At 44.6% G+C, this 26,234-nt stretch overlaps 3 protein-coding genes, 1 non-coding gene and 1 pseudogene across 10 annotated transcripts; 1 reads left to right on the top strand and 4 right to left on the bottom strand.

The window, feature by feature from the left end:
• The first annotated feature begins 767 nt into the window (after window positions 1-767).
• Window positions 768-3,503, top strand: LOC133925962 (uncharacterized). The gene is made up of 5 exons (XM_062371696.1): window positions 768-1,044; window positions 1,473-1,662; window positions 2,369-2,575; window positions 2,898-3,092; window positions 3,263-3,503. Exons 1-5 carry the CDS (start codon window positions 962-964, stop codon window positions 3,386-3,388), a joined length of 801 nt encoding a protein of 266 aa, XP_062227680.1. The 5' UTR covers window positions 768-961; the 3' UTR covers window positions 3,389-3,503.
• An 84-nt stretch (window positions 3,504-3,587) lies between these two features.
• On the bottom strand, window positions 3,588-7,269 carry LOC133927055 (F-box protein At5g49610-like). Of its 3 annotated transcripts, none has more exons than XR_009911242.1 (3): window positions 7,085-7,269; window positions 5,695-6,992; window positions 3,588-3,886 (listed from the first exon to the last, which is right to left on the bottom strand). XR_009911242.1 is itself a non-coding variant. In XM_062373318.1 (2 exons), exon 2 carries the CDS (start codon window positions 6,966-6,968, stop codon window positions 5,796-5,798), a length of 1,173 nt encoding a protein of 390 aa, XP_062229302.1. In that variant the 5' UTR covers window positions 6,969-6,992; window positions 7,085-7,269; the 3' UTR covers window positions 5,456-5,795. The 3 variants fall into 3 exon arrangements, 1 of the variants encoding a protein (XP_062229302.1); XR_009911243.1 differs by lacking the exon at window positions 3,588-3,886 and adding an exon at window positions 3,948-4,630; XM_062373318.1 differs by lacking the exon at window positions 3,588-3,886 and having other exon boundaries at window positions 5,456-6,992.
• Window positions 7,270-14,415: 7,146 nt separating this feature from the next.
• On the bottom strand, window positions 14,416-14,496 carry TRNAL-CAG (transfer RNA leucine (anticodon CAG)). The gene has a single exon. It is a non-coding gene; the product is annotated as a tRNA-Leu (tRNA).
• A 232-nt stretch (window positions 14,497-14,728) lies between these two features.
• LOC133925961 (uncharacterized) lies at window positions 14,729-15,388 on the bottom strand (annotated as a pseudogene).
• A 5,149-nt stretch (window positions 15,389-20,537) lies between these two features.
• On the bottom strand, window positions 20,538-24,943 carry LOC133927054 (protein RGF1 INDUCIBLE TRANSCRIPTION FACTOR 1-like). Of its 5 annotated transcripts, none has more exons than XM_062373317.1 (5): window positions 24,773-24,943; window positions 24,532-24,642; window positions 24,113-24,342; window positions 23,734-23,949; window positions 20,538-21,387 (listed from the first exon to the last, which is right to left on the bottom strand). In XM_062373317.1, the coding sequence occupies exons 3-5, from the start codon at window positions 24,326-24,328 to the stop codon at window positions 21,094-21,096; spliced, it is 726 nt and encodes a 241-aa protein (XP_062229301.1). In that variant the 5' UTR covers window positions 24,329-24,342; window positions 24,532-24,642; window positions 24,773-24,943; the 3' UTR covers window positions 20,538-21,093. The 5 variants fall into 5 exon arrangements, with proteins under 5 accessions (XP_062229301.1, XP_062229299.1, XP_062229300.1 ...); XM_062373315.1 differs by having other exon boundaries at window positions 24,113-24,331; XM_062373316.1 differs by having other exon boundaries at window positions 24,532-24,601.
• Window positions 24,944-26,234: the final 1,291 nt, after the last annotated feature.

Genomic DNA, 26,234 nt, shown 5'->3' with positions numbered 1-26,234 from the left:
ATTTGAATGGTTGTGCGTGTGGCAGTGTTCATTCTTTATCAAGATCATCTATATTTTGTGTAGCCTCTAGTGTAATAGTTGCGAAATTTTGTTTGCGAGGTGTGTGCAATAAGCAGTCACAAGCTCATTAACTCCCAATTAGCAAGGTGGCCCGTGCTTTTGTATCGCTAGCTTTTGTTGAAATGTTCTTTTCTGTACTCCATTTAATTGCAAATTTACATTTATACGATCAATCAATAAATCTCTTGTTTGATTTTTGAATTTCATTAACATTTTAGTCGAACATAGTTGTATAGACATATCTTTACCGTACAAAGACACGAACCATGCTCTTCACATGCTTACCTCCGTGACCGCAAGTTGCGTGGCCCAAACTCAACTCTTGACAGTTGCATCCTACCTTATTGATCATCGGCTTCATAGATATCTCTTTTTATTATTATAGATTACAGCTCCACCATATGTGACCTGTGGTTGTACATTGCTCCGTCATTTTTCTAACACCATTACTTCTTGCTATGCAACAACAAATTTATTATCAAAATTTTTAACTTCCCCGACGAATTAAATCAAATGTATCTCTCGCCGTCCTGTGACCGCAACATCCCTATAATAGGAGATAGAAATTCTACTAAATATCTATTCAATCTACTTACTTCGTTCCCTAATTAAGTCAACCGCGAGGTACAAGCCAGGAACTCGGGGTCTCAGATGCAAAGTAATAACCTGGTAACTGAACATGATGGAACTCTGACAGAAGAATGACAGACTGCAGCGCACCTGGTTGCAGGTAATAATGCAATAAGACTCTCTGGTCTCCTTGTGCTCTCGCTCTCCTTCCAACCTTCTCCCTGTAAATATAAATGCATGCGCAAGGAGAACTATCAGCTAAACACACAAGAGAGTTGCGAAACAAGGAAGTTATTTACAACCAAGCAAGGAGTAGAAAACACCTGAAGCCATGTGTATCGCTGCATGGATTTGGCAGGCTCACCCTGTGCACCAACTTCTCCTGCTGCTTAACAGAGACGAGTTCCACAGCAGGTACATGATTTTATTTGGTTCTATTGATCTTTGTAGTACCCCAATCTGGAAGTAATAGCTCTGCTGTATGAGGTTCTGTTTTGAAGATTGAGTAGCTTTTTTCCCTCCCGAGTTGCATATTCACTGACAGAATTTCCATGAACCACAAATCACATGTGATGCAAACGTTCATATCCAGACATGCATGCACTTATTCTTATGGATGGGCGTTGAGCACCAATGAATATTCGTAGATCCACACTAGTACAACTTAATTAACTAACTAGCCATGGATCGTCCATCCCTACTTATTGTCCACTCAGTTCTCAAAAGCAAAATCCTGTTAGAGAAACCTATAGAAAGGTATCCACTGCATAACAACAATGCTTGGTGTTCAGTGTTCATCACTTCATCTGTTGTTATCTGTTGTCCTTGATGAACTAATGCAGGCCTACAAAAGCAGCGGGATGGTGGGGAGAAGGATCAAAGAATATCCTTGGGGGCAGGGATGTGCTTGGTGGAGGAACATGGATGGGGTGCACCAAGGATGGCAGGCTTGCCTTCCTGACCAATGTGCTTGAGCCAGATGCCATGCCCGGGGCACGAACTAGGGGAGACCTGCCCCCCAGGTTCCTTCAGGTATATAGCGAAACATAGCAAAAGCTTCTTCCGGATCATTCAAGTTCATCTATCTGATGGTTGAGTTAATATAGATGATACGGTTTCTTGTACAACCCAAGTTGGTGTTTTCCACTATATATATATACATATATATATATATATTCTTGTCACAAAACCATTCCTTAGCAGCTGATTCAGTCGCTACCTGACTATTCCGTGCACATAGGAACGAACATATACATACCGCATTCCCATATAGAAACCAAAACCTTACCTTTGAGAACATTTTACTGCTAAACTATAGCAGGTATTTTATTTGGGGGTCTTATAATTAGAGCCCTTTTACGGTGGTTCATACTACCTGTAGGCAGAAGGTAGTATAAATTTAATCTAACTGTCCACATGATTGGATATTTCTGTAATTACGATAATAGTGTTAATATTTACTCACCATACCATTGAAGTGTATTTTAGTCTTTTTTATATATAATCCTCAAATAATCGTTCAAACAAATAGTTAGCATTCAGACCGATCTAAACATTAAACCTATAAATTTGCACGATATAACTAACATGCTATTTCTTTTTTCCAAAAATACTCTTATACTACGTATACTCTCTCACATACTACTCATACCTCTAAATAATGGGTAATATTCTAACCAATCTAGACCATCCAATCCAAAAAATAGACGACTTAATCCACATAATTTGTACCGTGCAGAGCAACAAGAGCCCATTTGAAGTTGCAACGGAAGTGGCAAAAGAAGCTGATGAATACAATGGCTTCAACCTTATTCTAGCGGATCTAACCACAAATGCCATGGTCTACGTGTCGAACCGGCCTAAGGGGCAGCCTGCGACGATTCAACTCGTCGCACCAGGGCTCCATGTGTTGTCCAACGCAAGTCTAGACAGCCCTTGGCACAAGGTGAGCAATTTCATGCCCAATTGGCAACTTGTAGAAATGCACGGATGCTCTTATTCGATATAGCATGTAGGATATATCACAAGGAAAAGAAAAACTAGAAAGCAGATGCTTCACAGGATCGCAGAGCAAACACTGAGCTGGGAAAAAAGTGTGAGAAAGAAACAGCTGAACCGTCTAAGGGAAGTTATAAGCAACAGTGCATTTAGCTCAATTAATAGCACAATATGTGCAAGAAGTAAGCTAAGATGATAATGCATTATTACAAGCTACTCTGTCTCTTATTAGAGCCTTATTCATATCGTTCTTGTGTTTGCATTTGTAGGCAATTCGCCTTGATAAGAACTTCAGGGAACTTGTTAGGAAGCATGGTGAAGATGAGGTTGAAGCAAAGGATATAGTTGAGAGGCTAATGACTGACACCACAAAGGCTGACAAAGATAAACTGCCAAACACCGGTTGTGATCCCAATTGGGAGCATGATCTGAGCTCTATCTTCATCGAGGTGCAAACTGACCAAGTGAGCAGAACATCTTTGACATAATTCCAGTTGCAAGTACATTCAGAGTCCAGTTACTTGAAAAACTATATCTATTAGCCTCTCAATCAATATCTGTTTAAACCAGCACATACTAAAACTTCAGCAATGAACTTATTTAAATTCTTTCACATAATTCTGTATTGGTGAAGGGGCTCTACGGGACACGGAGCACAGCCGTTTTATCAGTGAACTATGACGGTGAAGCTAGCTTGTACGAGAAGTATCTCGAGAGTGGCATATGGAAGGATCACACAGTGCAGTACCAGATAGAGTAGGCACTGCACGTGAAAAAGCTGGGAGCCTCCAATAAATAGAAAGAAGAAGAAGCCATTGTTGTGAATGTCAATTCTTCCCCAGTCACCTTCAAGATTATCTAATTATCCCTTAATGGTGCCAGTTGAACTATTTACTGTAATCAGATTTGTCACCTGAATGAAGAAAAAATCAAACAGACTTCATGTCAGAACAATTTTCTTGGTCATGTTTACTCTCCATATCGGAGCAAGCTAGTGTATGTTCAATTTTTGTACAATAGGTCAATCGCTACATTACTGAACCGTAAGATGCCGATACGCATTAAAGGTACTGAAACTCTAGAATCCTTCAACTGCAGGAGAAAAAACTCTGCACATATGTATATGGGAAATAAGTCTAGTGTGCCTCTTTTCTTCAATATGCTAAGTGATGTTGGTCATCCAGATTCCAGACACCGATTCTTTAGTCCTCTAGAGTACTGAAAATATCAGTCCAGAGTCCAGAGCTGTCTTCAAGACCTACAAAAGGTTTAGCAAGAAACCATGATACTGATGTTCCTGTGCAGTCAATTTCGGTAAAGATATCTAGAAACCTAACTGAGACTGACAAAGAGTACCATCACAGGACAGGATTGCAATAAAATGGAAAATTCACACGACTGTACAAAGACGCTAAGTTCTTCAGTCAAAACTTCAGCATGTATACAAGTAAGCTAGAAAGAATACTGAAGCCTAGTATTACACCCCAGTAGTTAAATACGACACTATCTCTCGCTCTTATGTGTTCTTCCCTACTGGCTTCTCTGGACAGTTTGTGTCGTCGCTCGCGGCACTGCTGGGGTATCCATCTTGTGTTCTTCTCTCATGAACAATTAGCTGCTCTAAACAATCTGGGAGCCCAGCTCACATCTCCTGCTGCTGATGGTCAGAACAAACGTCAAATTCTTTGCCTTCTGGAACAGTAATCACTGCAAACTCCGAGTGAACAAGTGCCGGATGATGACGGTAAGCTACAAAATCTGCACCGTACAGCAATCCAGACTCTACCACCAAGTTTTTCATCTAAGGTGTTTATACGCCTTGTACATCGTTGTGTGCATCAATAGAACAGAACTAACATAGCATATACCAAACAAATAATAAATAACAACAAATTACACAGGTAAACGGCATCAGTCTCAATTCTCAAATTATACGCACCACAAAATGGCAGGTGAGAACTATAGAGCAAACATCAGTGGAGTTAAATCTCAACACAACAGCCTGCATATCACCGTATACCAGTGTTACCTCAAGCCTCCTTTCGATCAATAGAACATTGCAAGTTTTTTCCTGAAAATACTTCCAAAAAAAGAGGATCTGATATGCTTACAGTGTAGCATTGCAGGATCAGGGCAAAGTTAAACCAACCGAAGCTAAACACATTTAAAAAAAGAAGGAAAAAAACCCACACATTCCAAGGGTGAAAATTTCATTACTCGACAAAGCACATGGAAAATGTAGCACGAACGGGAGAATTTTGCCTAAAAAAAAGAATCTGACCGGAATGTACAGAATTTTCATAGCAAATACCAGTCAAAATAGCATGTGGAAACATTAGGTTCCATGTTACACATGCAAGAACATGCAACATAAATACTAACTAGTTCTGTGCAGTTGATGCTCCAGGTACATGACATGATTACTACAGGTAACAGTTAAATAAATTCCATGGTCGTTTTACTTTGCGATTAAGCCAAAATTAGAATAAATCCAGATGACATTTTCCATATAATACAGTTTTAATATGTATCAGCTTCCAGTTTTAGACACAGTGAACAAAGAAACCTGAGTTCGACACCAGCTAGGATGATACCTTCACTGCTATGGACAGTGCTTCAGCAACAGATATGCAGTTAAATAAATAGAACAAACAAGTTTACTATTTGAGTAACCTACAGCGCTGCATAAGAAGAAAAGAAGACAGCGCACATTCTTCGGCTCCAGATTCCAGTGGACATAGACAAGAGTTTTCCATTTCGAATGCATTATCAAACAGATACCCCAAATTCTGGAGATGAAAACATCTAGATACAATGGCAGAAAACATGTTGAATAGCTGCCACCATGGCCAGAAAGTATATTCCAAGGTGTGCCCCCTGAGCCTTCCACATTTATATTCAGGAAACATGCAATTTTGCAACAGAAATAGTTTTGTAACATGGAACACTATTGTGGCCAACTAATGAGAGCTAAGAACCAGTTTGCACAATTTTGCCTACCATTACAGGAACAAACATATTGATATCAATGAGCATAAACGAGGTGCATCAAAAAAGCTAGCTTACTTATGCTTCATCAATCGAGACCGTAATATGTAAAACATTGAACTGCTGATCAACTGCAACCAAGGTCCATAGACCATAAGAAACCACCACTACCACCAAGTCTACAGCCCCCAGAAGAAAGGTGGCGGTTCATCTTCACCATCATCCGCGTTCTCCTGCATCTCAAAGAACCTGTGCCGAATCAGGCTTTCCTTGAGGGTATACAGAGTAATCTTGAGATGGCGGCCATCGCAACGGAAACTTTCCCACAGATCCCCGTTCATGTCATAATGCAACAGCTTCTGCTGGGGGGTAACCAGCACAACTCCCTCTTCTGACATGAAAAATACACGCCAGGGCTCATCAAAGTGAAAGGTGCTGACCTTCATTGCCGGCAATTCAATCTGGTGCTTGCAGACCCACTTATTGTTCTCGTAATCCTGCAGAAGCCAGAGCTCAACCATTGTGACATCGTCACCGCAGCTCAACATGGTAAGCTTGTTCTCCATCTCGAGCAACGACATGTGCTCCCGTATCACAGGAGGAGGAAACATCACCCCGAACACCTCAGTGACCGTGTTAAACACCAGTATCAGGTGGCCGTCCTGCTTCTGCGGTGGCCAGTGGAGGCTCCCACGGAGAAGGGCCGGCGGCCCGCCGGGTTGTTCCTTGAATTTGTACACATCTTTCTCTGATGGCAGACCAATTCCCCTCCCCTTCCTGGAGTCCGCCACCAGGATGTAGTAGTCCGTCCCGGGCCAGCTGCCTCGGTAGAACAAGGCCCGGTACTCTCCGGTAGGGTCGTGGCGGTAGAAACCGGCGAACAATGAGGAGTAGAGGGGCGTCGGGAGGCGCGTCCACTGGTGCGTGGCAGGGTTGCAGACGTACAAGCGGTCGTCGAAGCTGAGCAGGAGAAGCCCGTCGCAGGAGCCATGAATGAGGAACCGGCCGCACCACTCGTTGGAGTCGGTGAACCGGACGACGGACCGGAAGTCGTCGGCGCGGAGGTCGAGCGCCTCGACGCAGCAGTCCACGGCGTCCACCTCCTTGCTGCCGGCGTCGCGGAGGAAGGAGACGAGGGGCAGGGACGGCTGGCGGCGGTGGTGCTCGAGCGCGAACTCGGGGTCGGAGGCGAGGCGGAGCCAGGCCTTGCAGACGGTGCGTAAGCGGAGGACGGACCTGGAAGGCAGGCGGACGAGGATGTCCCTGATGAGCTCCTCGGGGATGTACGCGGTGGCGGAGGCAGAGGCGGAAGCGACTGGCTGCCTCTTCCTCGCCCCCGCGGTGCTCTCCATGGACGCCGACGCCGCGCTCCGATCCTGCAAAAGCCTTGCTGCGTCACCGGAATGCGTTCGTCAACAGGAAATGCTCCCAAATCTCCACGAATCGAGAGGAAATCGAGGCAGCTCACGCCGATTAATCAACCGAAACAACGCGCGATCCGGCCGCAGCCCGCAGAGACATCGAAATCAAAGGGGACTGGAGGCTTCGAGCGAGCACACCTCTGCCTCCCCCTCCCTCGAAATCGTCGTCTTCTTCCCCGCGATTCTCCCAGAACGAGCAAGGGGAGCGATGCGTTTGGTGGTAACGTGCGGGAGCCCCTCAAGTACGAGGTAGTGTGAAAACGCACGGCCCAGTGGGCCCACGCGCGTCCCTATTTCTTTCCCCTTATTACCTTTTTGCCTTTCCTATTTGTTATTTTTACTACGACTCATTCTAAATTTATTTATAATATAACTAGGTAAATACTCTTTGTTGCGACGGAAGCTAAAATTTTGTTCGACATAATATAGTTAACTGAAATATATACAAAATAACATAACATAACTACAATTAATCCAGCTCATACTTGGATAAAAGTAACAAGAATTGCATAAGGAGCCGCCAGCGTTGTCAGATCAAAATTGCAGAGATGTCAGAGGAATGTTGAAGCTCTGGTTGAGCATTTCTTGCACAGACACATTCCGAAGAAAGGGGAGCTCATGCTACCTATCTAAGCCATCCGGACGGCCACCCAAGCTAGACGGCCACGTTGTAAATATTTTTTTCTCCTCTTTTATCTTTATTACTTAAAAACACGTAGTGATTCTTGTTTCGCTTTCGGTATTTTTGACATCTGCGTTTGGCTCCGCTCCTCCGTGTGGGCCCATGTCCCGCGCCAGCGCTCTCGCACGCTACCACGTGCTCTTACGTGGACCCGCCTACCGCGCATGCTCTTGCCCCCGCTCTCGCGTTGCCACGTGCGCTCCCGCCCGCACTCCCGTACGTTGCCGCGACTGCTTCCATGCTGACCTACTTCCCGCATGCGGCCGCGCGGTCATGTTAAATACGAAGTATGTACTGGTAACTAGTTTAATATGAAACCTAGAACTCCTGCCTGATTAAAAAAAAAACATTCCGAAGAAAGAAAAGAACACACACGAAGGGCGTATGCGCTTCGGCAAAAAGAGCACTTGTATTTTCATAACTCCTCGTTATCAAATAAAAAATACTTTAAGATAGCATTAAGAACAACCATTATAAAAGTAGAAGCTAACATTCAGCACAACCGTTCTAAAGTAAAGACAATATTTAAAGCTAGCACTGATGAACCGGTTAGGAACCTCTGCTGTCTTCTATTTCAGGTGAAAAATTCCTTGCTTTATAGACACTCAGCAAGGAAAAGGAGGAATCATCCGGCGTTGTTCTTTTTATTTGACTTAAGCTTTTCAAGCAAGGGTTCCATTGTAGATTGTCTTTCAAATGCTCGCGTTGTTGCAGAGACATACTACTCAATTTTGTAAAGTTGTGTGTTCAAAGCAGTATAGCAATTAATCCTATTATCATTATCAATCAATTTTCACCATTAATTTATAAAATTGAATGTAGTACTACACTATTGAAACAATGCACGTGAATTAATTTGTTTATTATTTGATTCCATAATTTATGGAGCGCAACATATATTAGCTGCTTAATTTTAGAGGCTGGAATGAATAACGTAATTCATGGAGGAGAGCATTAATTAGCTCATAGATAGACTAATACTTGTGCGTTTCAGTGAAAATCCAAAAAATACACAAGATAACATCAGGCGCATCCATGCTAACTTCTACATGGTTGTAGTTCTTTCTCTGCAGAAATTCAATCATATCCTATGTGTATCTAGGTTGAGTAAAATTGTTTCAGTTGTCACGTAATCAGACCGCGAATTATCAATCACCAAAGATTTGGATGGATTATTTGTAGCAAAGCTGACCAGTGATCAATGAAGAAAGATATATGAATCCTATGTTTACTTCATCAGAAGTTAAGATCGACAGGTCTAAGTGAGTATAACACAGAAGATTACATAAGCAAGTACGATGAATTCATAATCACGAGTGCCGTCCAAGTCCCCAGATCGAGGCAATCCCTAAACCCAAACTCTCCGATCCGATCGATTCCGCCGTGATTGCCCTCCTCCTCAGCCCTCCCATCATCCACCGGGCATGCCCACTGCCCGCCGCTGCTGGGCCGATGGAGGAGAGAGAGGTGGTTGCGTACATTGGCGGAATTTTAATTGCGACATTGTTTGAACCGACATAGCAGGTCGACGGCTCAGATCGATCTGCTGATAGGCTCATATTCGCCAAGCGCTTAGTACTGGTAACTAGAAAATTGTGCACAGTTAGCGCACCAAATGGCCTGTTGCTGAGGTTGGAGTGTGCAATAAGTCTATAATATTTTGAATAAAAATATTTTATGTTGGATTATGTGTATTGTTTGATAAAGATGCTCAAAATGGAAACAACTACTTAAAAGCTAAATTCAAAATTGATCATACTTTGCATGTAAGTATGACCCAGCTGGAGAAATGACGTAGGAACAAATTCTGGTATTAATTTTGGAACTGTACAATATAGTGAACCTCATTCTCTACCACCGGATCAAGCCATGAAGCACAAATGACATCAAGATCACGCAAGAGCTTCACAAAGTATCTGATTGCCTGAAAGAGACAATACCGAGTTATTACACAGACACAAAGTCAGCCAGAATAAATTAATATCTAAGCGAAGGCGCCTCATCTCCCCTCAGCAGCCCGCCGGCGTCCATCCCGGGCCCGACGGCCACCTCCATGGCCACCCCTTCCGCAGGGCTGACCACCCAACCCAGCCCCTAGGCGTTGTGCTCTCCTTCCTCTCTTTCGCCTCACGCTCGTCCTTTTCGGCATGTTGGTCCGTCCAAGCTTGAACGCTGGAGAGACGGTAGCCCTTCCTTATCCGGCTTTGACGCGCCTAGTCCGGTGGAGTGGTGCTCCTTTCGTGATGTGTTGCTCTCCTCTGCTGCCTCAGAGGCAGTCTTGAAGGGTGGGAACTCACCTGTGGCGGCGCCGCAGCATTCTACCTCCCTGCGGCGGCGTCCCAACTCGGTGGCTGGCCGTGCTATTCGCTATGAGTTACACCATGGGCAGGAGGTGGCTCATGGTCCAGACGCGGATGATTGGCAAAAGGTAACTAGCCGCCACTTCCGAAGAAAAAGAGCTCCTCGCCCACCTCGCGGACCTCATCGCCCTGTGCCGACTGATCTCCGTGACAAGTGCTTCAATTGTTTTTTGACCTCCCATCGTGCGTCGGAGTGCCAGCACAACACTTACTATTTCTGTTGCCGACGGCCGGGCCACCGCTCCTACGCTTGCCCTAGGCGGCTCGAGTCTCATGCTCCATCGACTCAGGGGATGGCCGTCTGGCGCCACATCTCTCCATCTCATGCTACGGAGACAACACCTGAGGTGTGTGCTCCGTCATCTCGTGGAAGGTTGCTAGTTTGGCGCCAACTTTCACTGCCTATTGCTACGGCGACAACATGGTCCCAAGCTGCGGGCGGTCCAGCCATGGGTGAAGGTGCATGTCATGGTGCAGGCGGCACTGGACATTCTCGGCGACGCGCCCGATGCTGACGCTCCTCAAGCTTCCAAAACCGCTCTCCCCACCAGGCTGATGAGGTCGGTGATGGAGATCGTGCAACAACCTCAGAACCCATGTTGTCTCTGGTTGATCCTCATGCTCCTGTGAACTCCAGAGAGCAGCCCATGGAGAGGTGCATCCTCGACTGGTCTGATGCCCTTGCGTGAGCCGAGGATGATCTGCAGCATGCTTTCTTCATCTCTGTCATAGGCAACTGGCCGGCGATCTCCCAGAAAAAGTTCATAGCTGAACTAATCAATCACTTCAACCTGGACGTCAACTCCTTCACATTGACGCCGACGTCGCCTGAAGACTACTTGCTCCTATTGCCAGACAATCAAATGGCAACATGGGTTTTCGATGATGACAGGGCTATCAGAACTGCATCATTTCGACTCCACCTCAGGCGTTGGTCTCGGCAAGCCCATTCCATGGCTGGCTCCTTGCCCGTGCTGGTAGAAGTGGAGCTCACCGGCTTCCCGGCACACGCTTGGAGCGTGATCACGGCGGAACAACTTCTTAATCTGCACTGTTGGGTTCTACGTCTTCATCATAAGACTGCCAGTCGCTCAGACATGAAGTCCTTTTGGCTCACCGGTTTGTGCTCTCATCCTGAGGCCATTCTGGCATCTAAGGTGCTCGAGATCGTCGAACCACCAGTCGCCGTGGAAGAATCTCCTCCAATCAAAAGAAGCCTCGTCTACAACATCGGCATCTCCACTAAGATCGTGTTTCATCCAGCTGATGACGCCCCGAGCTCGCCTTCTTCAGATGATGATGATGGTCCTAGTTCTAGGTAGCGTCGCCGATGCAACTCCTCTTCTCCACATTCATGTGATAAATCACCGGCGCAGGGTGTCTCCACCGATGGCCAGGTGACTCGCATCCCGATGAGGAACCATCTGGGGCCCACTACTCTCCTTTCGAGCCAGGTCATCGATTCCCAAAGTGCCAACGTCTCACCTCCCTCTCCGAGCCCCAAAGCAGCGGATAATGGTGGCATTTCGGGCCTCGACCCCATTACTCATGCGGTGGCGGATCCCCATGCTCCTTCGATTCCCTCACTTGAGATCACAGTTGATCATGTGGGCCCTATGATTAATGATGGCCACTTGAATCCTGATGATATTGATGTGCATGCTACCATACAGAAGGAGGAGGTCCTTCCGAATCCTGCTTCTCTTGATGTGCATGCTGTTGGGACTCAAGGCGGCCTGGACCCCTCGGTGGCCCAAGGTGGAGCTTTTGAAGATATCGGCCCGGCTGCTCGCCTGTCTGTTGGGCCGATTGAGTCTTGACCAGTGGTCGAGTCTAGCCAAACCGAAGACCCTCTGGAAGCTGACGGCCTGGCTACTCCCTTGGCTCGGGAGCCATTTGTTCCCTAGCCTGTGGTTGAGCCCGGCCAAGCTGAAGACACTCTGGAAGCTGACGGCCCGGCTGCTCCCCTGGCTCTAGGGCCATATGTTCCCCATCCTGTGGTCGAGCCTAAGCTGACTGAAGCCTTAGAAACCAACGAGCCTGATTCCTCATTTCAAAAATCCTGGTGTGCTAATATCGCGCCAGCTCCTAACGAGTATCAATCCTCACTGGTGGCTTCCAACCAGGGTAGCTACTCTCGGTTTGGCAGCCCACCTCGAATGTATACACGGAGTAACAGACGTGGAGACTCTGGGCAAAGAACAGATAGCACCGGGCAGCGGGCAGATGGCGTGGCACATCATTCATCCCCGTGAACCCCATCTCCCCGGCAAGCACGACAGAACTTCATCAACAAGATTTCTAAGAAGTGCGTTAGGATTGTCCAAACGCCGTTTATTCCCAAGAGAAGACAAAAGACCTTACATCCAAGGAATGCCCCGTGTCACAGCAGGCGAATTGCAGGACTGGGGCTGGAATTTCCAGCTAAACCTGAGCCCAATCAGCATAAGAAAAAAGTTATGAGATCGCTAGGGATCATTGGAGAGTAAGAGAAAATCGGTTAGCAAGCTTTGCTTGATTATGCTAAATTGTTTGAGCAGCCTCTTTCTTCCTCACATGTTGAATGTACGAGGTGTTGCCTAGAGGAGGTAAATAGGTGTTTTCTGAAATTTAAAACTTTGCAGCGAATTAAACTATCTGGATAATCCGGGTCAACCCAGATACTCCAGGTCCAGAGGATTCGGGTTCTACCCGGATAGTATGGATGAAACAGAAAACGAAGCTTATAAAATTCTAAGTAAATCTGTTTGATATCAAGTGGTACCACAGGTTCCTCGGGATGTATAAAGGCTTTTCAAAGAATCACCTGCAGCTAAAAAAACACAAATACGTAGATCAAGGAAGATCACCCTAAAATAACTAGAACAACAAAGAAATCAAATGAGACACGAATTTATCTCCTGAAGTTCGAATCAAATGATCCTACGTTTCTGTTGAGGTGCTCACAAAGAGCCGAGTCTCTCTCAACCCTTATCCTCACCGAGCGATCACGAAGATCGAGCTCAGGGCTTACTCAACTTTTCTCTTTCCTTACGGAGATGAGAATAACCTTCACAAACTTCCCGAGACACTCCACAAGCTTGAGTGCTTACCGGGTGACGCCTAGCTATCTAGGAGCTTCAAACTTCAAGAGTAAAGAACGCGAGTTGACGGCTTGATGAAGTATGTACACTCAAGAAAAACCACGTGAAAAGCCACTCTTTCATTGCACTCGATGCTCCTATAAGGGTATATACATATAAGGAGTACATCATATTCGAACAGGGTACACTATATCTGTATTTAGCTACTCTGGATATTGCGAAACTGAATCTACAGATCCTGATACACTCGAACATCTAGAAGGCTTATACTAGAAAGGCCTGAAACGGTTAGTCAACTTGAGTACGACTAGTATCTATGTCAGATTCATCTATTTTACCTTAACCAACAAGTTAAAGGACTCTCTATCGATTACGGCTGAAATCAAGGCAGTATCTCGGTCCCATATAAGGTGGGGACTCAGATCCCCGAAGGAGAAGATATAATCCAGCGTATCTCAAGGCAAGCAACACCAAGACCCTAGCAATTGAGAGATTCGGTGACTTCAAACTTAGATTAATCTATATCCGATTTACTTAATTGTAATAGATTTAGATATATTATTTGTACTTAAGATACCAATGTACAATAATATTCACATAGAACTTATGATATTACTTTAATAGAAGACTAAACCTATTTACATTGTGTATCTTATTTCATACTCGATATCTAGTCTCGAATATACCATTTGTTCAATTTATTGACATATTATCGGACACCATCTTCAACACGCTCCGTTTCGGGCGAGCCCGGAGTCTCGAACGCCAGGCCGATGCGTCGTCGTCGCCGTGGCCCCTGATACGCTGCTCCTCGGCGAACCCCGCCGTCACCCTCTATAGTTCACTTTACTCGTCATGCAGTGCCACGCTGCCATCGCGGAGATACGTGGACGTGGTCGACTGCTGCCACCATCGGGGACATCGTGCTTTGGGTTGTCGATCGACCACTTGCAGATGTTGGCAGATGGGAGCACATTCTTCGGCGATCGGCCGGCACGGATGCCCAAACAAAAAAAGAGTAAATAAAAGCACCACCACCATAAGCTTACCTAAAAAGGGCCTCAGACGCTGTGGCTTCTATTATTTCCCGGTCTCCGGTCGACTCTAGATCTTGCTTTCATTAACACCCTCTTCAGAGCAAGGGAGTTGAAAAGAAAAAAAAAAGTAAAACGGGCATCATGGGGGCGCACAAAAATTCCCAGAAGAAGTCAAACCCCATTAAAACGAAAAAGAAATATAAAAAAGTGGTAATATGTCAAGAATGGGATTTGAACCCATGCCCTTTCGGACCAGTACCTGAAACTGGCGCCTTAGACCAACTCGGCCATCTTGACTTTGTTTGATAGAACTTGTGAACATTAGTAAAAATAATTAAACTCCAGCGCTAAAGCACCACCTGTCCAATAGCGTTGGTACCTCTACCCCTCGATAGTCTTCACAAATTTAGACAAGAAGCGCCTAATACTTCATCGTCTCCCCTTCCTAAAATCTGGCATGCACTAGTCAGGATTATGCCTCACGATAATGACAACAATATGATGAAACGTTTGGCACAGACAATGAATCCCATTCTTCACAAGCACGAGCAATAGAATGGAAAACATGAAAAATCAAGTCAACGAACAATATTTTTTTTCACTTTGTAATCGAACACACAAAGACGGATCAACCAAATGACAAATTTTTTTCTATCCTTTACAATTTCTTCACTATCTTCAAAATCTCAACTCTCCATCTAAAAAGAGTTCAATCCAAAAAGAAAAGGACCGAACCTCTCAGTCAAGCTTATGCTTCCGCACCATCTCATCACTTGGCGGCATCCCCTGCGCTTTCATGCCATCTTATCACTCGGCATCCTCTTCGATGGTGCCGAGCGCTCTCTTGATCGGCGGCCGCGTCATCAGCTCAGATTTCTTGGCATTTCTCGCCAGAGTCAGCGAAGTCGTCTCGAAGCCCTCAAGAGTTATTTGGTTCAGCGTCTCCTTGAATTCACCGTCGCCGTCGCCGCACCCACTCGCCGCGTGCGCCGTCACGACACGCACCTTCTTGATGCCAAGCCCGCGCGCGCGGCTGTGCTATGGCCGCCAGCACCTCGCCCGCGCGCGCGGCCATGTCAGCGCTCGAGAGCGGCCGCCCGAGCATCGCTGCGGGGAGGACGAAGTATATCTGCCCCGGCCGGAGCAGCTCGTCGCCGCCGACTGGTGAAGCGAAGCGCTGCTCCGGTGATTACTAGAGAGGCCTGATCCCATTAACGTTTTGGTGTACAGGAATGAATGTTTTGGAGTTTGGTTTGGAGACGAGTTGACCACGCGTACATATAGAGGACGAGAGGAGGCGCCGACGAGGAGGGAAAAGGTTGAAACAAATTGAAGTGTCTTTTTCACTTCACTCCCTTGGTACTTGCACTATTATGAACCTGTTGCTGCACTATTATGAACTTGTTGCTTCACTCCCTCTCGCTGTTTCTTCCTCCAAGGTTGAAAAGCACAAAAAAGCACATAAATTCTCCGTAATAACCTTACCCCGTACGTCAAAACACCACATCCACAGGGTCTAAGTCACAAAGTCCACGGGACAGGAAAAAAAAATCCACGGGACAGAAAGCAGCAGCACAGCACAGGGCCGGTTCGTTCCGGCACGCGTGAGTGAGGTCATGGGCTCGTCACGCACGAAACCGCTCGCTTCTGCCGTAGGCTGGCGGGCGCGTGCGTCCTCAGCCGTCCCGAGCAGCGGCAGCAAACCGGCAGCCGTGCCGGCGGGTGCGCGTCCACTCGAGCGCGTATCCGCGTTTGCACGCGACGCGACGGGCATTTCTTTACCCCCCCCCCCCCCCCCGTTCGGCGCTGCTCCCGGTTTCCTCTTTCGAAATCATGCTTCTGTTTCGCTAGGAAATGCTCCGAGATTACGTCGTGATAGCCTGTTTCATCCGTCGAGGCTTGGCTGATGGCTAACATCCTAGGCTGTGCTGGAAATCACCTGCGAAACTGCGTGCTGCGAGACGAGGAAGTAACGAGATCGCCGGCAACGGGAGTGGACACTGGAATTGGGTCCTGCTGTGCCTGCGTGCTGCAGTTGCTCCGCACTGGCTGTGGCCTTGTGGGGCTTGATCCCGAGAGCAGAGCCGATTGCGTACTCCTCATGGAGGCACGAGCTGCAGGTGTAGCCTCCCGATTTCACACGCGCGCGCAAAAAAAAAAAAAAAAAAAAACAAGGGAACGAAAAGAAAGAGAGCTGAACCAGCATTTTCTGAACCCTGTCGCTGTCCGGCAAGAAGAAAATTTTATAAAATCTTTTATATAATTTTTTTTATAAAATTCTAATTTATATTGTCTTTTCTCTAATTTAATAGTTAGGAGAAAAATAAAAACACGTATTGTGTTGGAAGAAGATATTTTTGAAAGACGCGATGTTATAAAATTTCCTTTCCAAAATTGATCAATTGATTCAATTCCTGACCTCCTTCGCGTCGATCCTACGCCGATTAGTACACCCGGTTCAGTTCAACTCGATCAGTGTGGCAGAGCCCAAGTCAAACCCGGCTTTGTATGATGTGCCGCGCGAAAGACGCCATCCCTAGCTGAAAAGGGGTCTCCGCCGCCACCGTAGGCTGGACAGCGACACTAGCGACTCCGGCAGGTGGCTACTCCGGCCGGGAACTGCACCTTTCAGGACTGCTTTCCTTCCAGCCGGCCGTCACGTACGGTTTCTTTGGGAAGGAAGATTGGCCTGTTACTCCAGGCAGCGAGTCGCTGTTATTGATTTTTGACCCTCTTATCTAAATACTCCTCCCGGTCATAGATTCTTACACTTTGATTAAGATCTAATTAAAATTTTAACTGTTAGAAACTTTCAAAATATTTAGTTTGAAAATATAAAAAATAATACTTATGATTTGTCTTGAAAACTGTTTTCATAATATTATATTTTTATTAGATATTATAATTATATTATAGTAAAAAATAGTGATCAAAGTTATATGTCGAAGACTGTGAAAAGTAAAAAAATACTATATGTTTTTTACCAGAGGGAGTATAAGTTTATTTAGGTTTATCTGAAGTCAAATATTTTTAACTTTAACCATCGATAATTTAAGAAAGTATATATATTGATAACATAAGATAGATGACACTGGATTCACCAGAAAAAACACTTCAATAATGACAACCTTTTCTATTTAAAATAATATAGTTTTATATGTATAATTAGTTCACATGACATATTAGAATGGAGAGTGTGTCAATGTTTTGATAAACTTATATTTCGGATCAGAGGAAGTAAGGTAGTGTTTGGTTTGTAGGACGGGATGAGATGGAGTAGATTCATTCTGTTTTTAGTTGTTTGGATGGTGAGTAATGGGATGAAATGGTTCGAAATTAGAAAATATTTTTCAAAGATTTAGGACAAAACCGTTAAAAAAAATAGTGAAAACAGTTATCCCACTTCAAACGTAACACTGACGATGGACCTAAGTTACTAAAATAAACTCGTTCTGTCTTACTCACCAAACAAATATTTATATATAAATAAATCATTTAATTCTTAAACATATAAATAGAATCATTGCATACTTGCTACCCAACCACTACCCAATATGGGGTTCCGTTGCCGTCGGATTGGTTGATGGTTGGTTGGTCTGTGTAAAACCTTGCTGAGGTCACGCTGGGCGCCGTTCGTTTAATACCAATTCAGCGAAGTTGGAAGGCTGAATAAATTTGCCAGTGGAGCCTCAGAATGTTTAAGCCTGGAAATCTCTAGTTCATCCAGACCTAATTTTCTTTGGTCTATCGTAGCATACCTCAAATATATATATCTATTCTAGAACTTGTCACGCTATACGGGAAAGGCCTAATTGGCTTGGTGGGTCGAGTTATACCCGAGGCTAAGTGTCTTTTAAAAAAAATAGTTAAGAATGATGATTAAAGTAAGGTGAATAGACGTTTTAGTAAATTCTTTCAAAATGGAGGATCTTCTACTTTTATCAGCTAAAAAAACTAATAGTGGAAACAAAACCGGTGAGAATTAAGTTAGTAAAAAAATATTAAAAAATATATGACTCTCGTGAATGTATATGAACCTACGTTTCATTTAAACTCATCTCACAAGTCATCATCGTAAAAGATAGCAACTTTGGGAAAGAAATATTCGAAATAAAGAAAAGATCACTGATAGAAAAAAAATTCTCTAAGTTGATAATCTAGAGGCAAGAGAATTCAAGTCCCACTTGTTTATATTGATATATGAATTTTTATGCCTCTAAAAATAAGAAAAACAACTTTACACAAAAGAAAAAAAATTCAGCTTAAAAATCAAAATAAAAATCTCATCCAAAAAAGAAAAACTCACAAGGAAGCAACGGAGCTAATTCACGGAAACTAGAAGGAGAAAAGCACATACAAGGGAGACAAATAAACTTCATTTTCTTTAAGAGGTCGGCTCTATGTTAGGTAGATTATAAAGTATTTTCCTCACAAAAAAGCTTTCACCTATTACAAAGACTAAGCTCTCATCTATCTCTTCAAAAACTCAACCACACAACTCTCTAATGGCTAGTTCCGTCTCTCCTAATAGCTTTACCCCTCTATTTATAGGTATTAGGAGCTTTATTGGATGCTAAATTTTTTTGTTCCTAAAATATCAATCTATTGTAGTGCATTCATACCTACTAACGAGGGTATTTTTATCCATTTTTCGCTCCGTCCATCGAACGGTCGTGGCTTCTTCACAACTTAGGTTTGCCTTGACGCTAGCTTCACGATGATACTACGTACACTAGATCCACACACGATTTTGAGGCTAATCGCGAAACCACATTGCACGCTTCTCAAATCATGACTCACTACTGCTTGCTTTGGCCCCAAGCAAGCATCCCGATGTCGACACGTATACTCCGTCTTGTGATCTTGAATATTGGCAAGTCTCTCCCGCTCCATATCCCCTTCGCATGACTTTATACGTCATCTTTACCCATCTTCTCATGTTTTGTTTGACCTCCACGTGTACAGTTCAGATCACCATTGACTCCGTCTGGCCTGTTCGTGTCCGACACCAATCTCCCTGGTTAGCCCCGATCTTTCCACCGTCGACCGCCAAGTTGCATCCTACACATCATGAGACAAGAAAATATGCATGGTCCTCGTGTCGTGTGGGTCCAGGAGTATCCCCTGTATGGTGTATAAACAGTTCGAACTATCGCGCTCTCAGTCATGAGCATGCTATTGTTTTATTTGCACCCGGTCGTAGAGTTCTCGTTTGTGGGTGATGGTCTGGATATGTGGTTGATAGTTCGGATATGTGGTTGATGGTTCGGTTATTGTGGTGGTGGATGAGTTGGTTCAGTTTTCTTATATGTTCAAGCATTTATGTTATAGTTATGTTGTAGTTTCATTTATGTTCAGTTGGTTATTGTAGGGTAGTATGTCATGTTTGGTTAAGTATAGATACTCACACATATATGTCTAGGTTGCTTATCGTATATATTTTACTTAACCTTATGGCATATCCTTGCTAACAGCTCAATGCATAATCCTTGGAGTCGGAATATTATATATCCATATTGTGTAAGTCTTGCGAGTACCTTCGTACTCAGGGTGCTGCCCTTAAGTTGTTGCAGGCTTTGCTACTACTGAGGATGAGGCTGTTTTTGGCTACTTCGTACCTGCCGATCAGGGTGGCGAGAAAGAGTAGTGCATCCTACTCTGAAGGTGGCGGGTTGAGACGGTACCTAAGAGTATGTGGCGCCGTTCTCTTTTGTTATTCATAAGTTTAGCTTTTCGCTGTGTAGTTCTTTTGTGGTTAGGAGTTGAGGGGTTTTGTCTCCTACTAACTCGCTTTTGTTGTAAATTGTTAAAATCAATTGCATGCTTAATACTTGTAATATAAATATTTATTACTCGCTCTTTATTAAGCTATGTTGTGATGTACATGTTAGAAGGTATGTGTTCCAATCTTTGAGCACAAAAACACGTGCCGGGACTACTGAAACGATATTCTGTTTAATCGTTGAAGTCATGATCATGTCAGTGATCAACTTAGTGATTAATTAGAATACTATTTGAACGGTTCCCCATAATATATACGACGTGGATCATCTATTACTTCAACTGGCACCTCATACATAATCATGTTCGATAACATCATATATTCTCCACATTAGCTCAACCATGCTTTACAAACATACCCATGCATATATCATCACATACAAAGCATATAGTAAACCAAATATAAACCAACTACATTTGTTGACAATTACTCATTACAAAGATGTGAGCATGGCCGATTTGATCGTTCCAAAAACAAAGCTGAAGACAATAGCATTCTTTTCAGTCATACAAATTTACAGAGTTGCAGCGTGAACACTGAACATGTGAACATAAAGTAACAAACATAGCACAAGGGCATTATTCCTTTCCCTTTCTTCCTTTTTCTTCCAGTAAAAACAACATACACGCTGTGTATACATATTAGGTTCCTGAAAGGAGATTAAAAAGAAACTTGAAGAAAAAACTACACACCACAACGCTAATAAACGCATTGGGTGGTGGGGGCAAATAGCCAAATACTACAAACCGAGACAAATACATGATGCTTATTCCCTTTCACATATCAATCTCGACCACTACCCAAACTAATTTAAGAACCCTACCTATGCTTCTATCTCCTTTCAAATTATGTCTACATGACTTGACAAACTTTGTCAATATATTCATATGTATGTACACATATACTTTCACCTACGTACATTATTGTGTATGCATATATACAACTATATGTATCAAGCTAGCTAATACTACTATCTAACAGTAACAGGTGACCTACCAGTGGGCAGTGGCACGCTGCAGATTGGATCGCTTCACTTTCTCAGACCTGAGTGACACATTGTGCAAGCTGAAGAGTAAAGTGAAAGCTGATGAGTGTGTTGCACCGGCGTCTAGCTAACCGTAGAACGGGGCGCGGTGCGGGATGCCCTTCCTCCTGGACGGCCGGCACCGGCTGATCGGCGGCGTCCCGGGCGTGATCGGCCCGGTGTTGGACTTGCTGCCCTCGTCGTCGGACCACCGGCACCGGATGCCCGGCCGGTCGAAGCGGCCGAGCTCGAACCCGGCCGCCCTCCGGAGCTTCTTGGGACTGAACGAGTCGTCGGAGCCGGACCCGTCGTCGCCGGAGCCCTGGCCGCGCTTCGGCCGGATGGCGAAGGTCAGGCTCGGGTCCCACTGCATCCCTCCCAGCTGAAAATAATTACACGACGCACGGCAGGAACAGCCATTCATCGATCAGTGAATGACTGCAAGTGGTTCAATCATGGTGATAATACACTAGTAGAAATGAGACTGATTAGCTGCGTGTTTGTTGGCCCCCCATTTTTCATGGCCGCAAGAGCAGCTGTCAGAGGAATCGGTGAAGTGAGCTGATGGCGACGAAAATAAACGCCATGATGGAGCGTATTATTATCCATCCGTCGTCATTGCACTAAGTGCGAACAGGGAGCACATCAACTCGTTGTCTAACTGACGTCGATTAGCTTTCCTAGTACTCTTTCTAGAGCTTGCAAAATGACTTCCTTTAGTTTTGACAAGGCAATCTCAAAATTACTAGGTAGTCCGATTCCTCGTAATGAAATTTCATGTCTTTTGCAGAAAACAATGTAGTTCCGTACAAGAAATGCAAGAAATTCAGGTTTTCCATATTTCCATGGCCTAATTAAAGCTTACAATCAGGATCTTATTCTTCTAAAACTCACACTCACTACTATAGAAACAGTAAAAGCAAGCATAGTGTGATAGACGATTTTTTAGGAATTGTTACTGACAAAGTACTTAGAGAGTTGTTAAAATAAACGTGTATGTAATATAACCAAATGGCTAGGTTTGCCAAATCTCACATACGGTTTTTGAAAGACATAATGAACCATATTTGATCCAAAAAAATATCAGCCTCTCGTCATTCTCCTTGTTCCACTTGTTCCACCAGCAGATACTGCTAAATTTTGCAACAATCAATATAACCATACTTGATAGCTATATAAACCCAAGCCCGACAAACAAACAAGGTGATTCGGTAGAACATCAGTTCCAGATGAGTCAACTTTATCCAGATAACGCACACTCTTTCTTTTCTAAGTGATAGGGGGTTAACTGGATAATAATTCATTTCTTGAAAGGAAGAAAAAGAATAAGAAGTGCATTATCAATGGAAGATCCTGAGCTGATGTCTCAAGTCTACCTACTCCCTGAAAGCAGCTTTATCCTAAACTAGAATAGTGTTCCAGCTTCAACTCCTAGGGCCACTTTATACATAGTGCCCATTGCAGCAATCAGATAGATAGCGAATAAAAAAAAGTTGGATAGCTTAATTTATTGAAACAGGCTTAATTTCTTACTTGCTACATTTGGGTAACTAAGATACCATTGTTAAAATGTCGCAGAAGATTGTGATTTAAGCTTAAGTACTCTATATTCTATAGTAAATGATCTATGCATGGTCTCGTTTTGGCTGCATTAACGGCTGCGCACGTACCAACGCACCCAAAGTTCAAAGGGCAATAATTGGAGAAAAAGGAATAAAAAAAGAGCAAAACTTACCATGCAAGTTTGCCCCATGTATCCATGATCATGGCAAGGCGAGAAACCGTTTCAAATGCCAGGATTGTACTAGAAATTTTGTTTGGAAGCAATTCAATTCATGCAGGATTCCGGAGAAATTCTTGGTACTACCTGGGGCCTTTATTATAGTTGCTCTACAGCTGTTCTAAGCTAAGTCTCAAAGAAGCTGCGAGAAACAGGAAAAAATAATTCAGTCTGTTATATCTGATATATCCGGTTTACTGGGTCTATCGGTAGATCCCGGTAAAAAAATTACCATATTTATCGATATTTTATTTAAATTTTATTTAATTAAATATTATTCGATATATCCAATAAATTATATTTTTCGACGACTTTCAGTAAATTTTATTTACCGTTAAAAAAAACCTTTCGAGAAACTAGTGTAGTAGTACTATCAAAGAAGCCATCGAGCAGGTCATGATTGGGAATGCTATTCTTAATTAGGACGGATCTCGATCAACGAAATCTATCAAAGTCCCGCTTCTGAGGGTACGAGTGATTTCACAGGGTCTTTGTAGGAGCTACATTGTTTCAACGAAATTCCTGTGTTCCAAACAGAGTCCTTCAGTTTAATTTTAGCGCACAATTTTACTGCACTCTCCTCCAATCAACATGCGCCGCCACAGACGACCAATGTGCATCCATGACCGACGCAGGAGTTCCATTCCAGGTTCTTCCTTGCCAATGCAGGCGGTCATCCGAGGTAGAAACCATGCATAAAAGAAGGCCCGCGCCGTTGCTGTGCGGTGCCGTACGTGCGCATGCGCGAACATTGCCTCAGACAAAAAAATACTGCTGCTGCTGCTGCTTGTACTATACTACGCAGCCTTTTAGAGAGAGAGAGAGGAGAGAGAGAGAGATGATAGAGAGAGGAACGAAAAAAGAAAGAAGGAATGGAACCTGGGCGGAAGAGAGAGAAGCAAAGAGGGGAGAGAAACGAAAGGAGGAGAAAGGAAGGGAATCACCGACCTTGCAGCCGAGGGAGCAGAAGCGGAAGGAGTCCGGGAGGCTCCGGCAGCAGATCTCGCAGGTGTTGGTGACGCCCTTGCCGGGCCTGGCCTGCGGCCGGCCGTTGAGGAACACGATCTTGGCGCTGTTGATCACGTACGTCTGCACGTGCGAGATGTCGATCAGCTTCCCCACCTCCGATACCCGGATCACGTTGTGGTACGACGACCGCCGTATCTGCATGCGTGCGCGCGCACAGGTTCTTGAGATCGATCAGCGGCAGCAGAGAGAGAGAGAGAGAGAGAGAGAGACGCACGCGCACACACACAGAGACAGAGAGAGAGAGAGAGAGAGGGGGGGGGGGGGATTGATTGGCTGATTAATCGAGAAGGAGACTGACCTGGACGACGCGGTGGTCGCGGTGGGCGGGGAGGCAGTAGGCGCAGAGCGCGTCGTCGGTGCAGCTGAGGCAAAAGAGGTTGCACTCGTTCTTGCTCAGCTCCGGGTGCATGCGGCACGGCACGAAGAAGCTCGTACCCAGCAGCGGCCGCAGCCACGGCGGACCCAGGTCCTCCTCCGACCGCACCATCGGACTCGGGCTCGCCACGCTCACCATCACCTGCAACGCATCTCCACCCGTGCACACATGTGCGTACACCATCGTCATCGTCTCCTCCAATTCAAATGCAAGTCTATGAACACACAGCTAGACCTACTGATCAGCTCAATTTGCCATACGCATCGATCCATACCCGCACATATACACGCATGCATGGAAATTAATCACGTATCAACTGCAAAGAAGAGAACTTAATTTACCATCGGCACAAGGTCCTCCAGAGCTGGCTGATGCTTATACACTAGCTACAGCTCTGTGCAACTCAACACCCTGCAGATTGCAGAAACAAGCAGCAACGACAAAGAATCAACCTGCCAAGTTCCAGGAGGAGGACGAATGCAGCAGACAGGGATGATAAAACATGCACGATGTGATGGAAGGGGCCGGGGCCCCGGCCCAGCCGGTTACCAACAGTATATCGACAGCAGATTAATCCTTTACCTGCTTCAGAGGGTAGAAGAATTCAGTGGCCGGATCGATAAGGGAGGAGAGGACGACGGCTAGACGGGGAGAGATGAGGAGGGGATCGATTCGGGGCTTCTGGAAATCCAAGAATTCTCGGCGGTATCGTGTGAAGTATATATCATCGCAGCCAGAGATATACACACACACATAATAATATCTTTTTTATTGTCTTTCCTTTCTTTTTTGTTGAGAGAGAGAGAGAGATGGGAAGGAAGAAAAATGCAATGGAACGGTGGAGGGCGATGTAAGCCGGTTTGGTTTGCATAGGAGACGTGTCGACGGCTCTTTCCTGCGATAGCTAAAGATCCCCAAAAGAAAACCCTTTTCCCGGCTCCACGCCCATCCTTTGACGTAATTGCTGAATTCTCCATCCGTTTCCTCCGATTTTTCGTCGTAAATCAAATATTCTCCGAGACATTAATTGATGGGGAAAAAAATCATCCTAGGCCACTCGTCGATTGTGCGAACGTGATTCTGTAAATGCATACGTAAGGTATACAAGGGAGGGCTTGTTTTGTGATACGAGAAGTTTTAGAGGTGTGGGTAGAAAAAAGAAAGAAACCGAACGGCAAGGCGGAGAAAAAGAAGAGGGAAAGGGATTCCCACGCCGAGCAATATTGACCGTCCGATAGGGACTGTGGCCTGTGGAGGATGGCCACCGGGGGTGATGAGGACCTTAGTGCTTCATGACGATGGGGCTCGTTTGATCTAACCTTTTTTTTCCAAAAAATAATATGAGTGAGTTCTTTATTTCCTCTATCCTTTTTCTTGCCTTGGGTATGCGCTCATTTGGATAATCTCTTCCAATTTATTAATCGCCACGATAATGATACCATTTGTGCAATGGCATCTTGGGCCCAAAGTCATGGTCAAGTGGATGAGCGTGTGGTGACCGTGACTATTTTCTAGCGCGTACTCAACAAGTGTGCCGCCATAAGTAGAGTACTGTACTTGATAAGAATATATCACCATTGTTTTGTTTTTGAAGAACTCTAGTAGGGGAATTCCCTACTGCGTGGTGTTTATTTAAAAATAAAATTGAAAGAGAATGTGTTAGCTGATAACAGCTTCAAACATTCTGTTTATGGTTCAAATCATATCACCTGTCGAGATAGCTGTTTTATTAGAGCAGGTTATCTGAAATAGCCATTTTATAAAAAGAAAATTTATATCAGTCTTGTTGGTCTTCATATATGGTAGATCACATGACTTTGTGATTTTTTTCTAATATTGCGTTACTTATTTTTTGCAGGGTGAATTGCATGACTTTGTGATTCACCTTATAGGGATTTTGTGTTGCATCATTCGTCATGGTCTGCCTTTTTTTTATCAGCACATATGTAGGCTAGCTACTTTTATAAGATATTGCGGTACCATTTTGGGGCTGAATTTATCAGCATATTAGTAGCATTTGGTTCATCAGAAAATACATAGTAGT

This window comes from Phragmites australis, chromosome 8 (assembly GCF_958298935.1).
Source record: "Phragmites australis chromosome 8, lpPhrAust1.1, whole genome shotgun sequence".
Taxonomy (NCBI): Eukaryota; Viridiplantae; Streptophyta; class Magnoliopsida; order Poales; family Poaceae; genus Phragmites; species Phragmites australis.
This window is presented reverse-complemented; position numbering and strand designations above follow the sequence as displayed.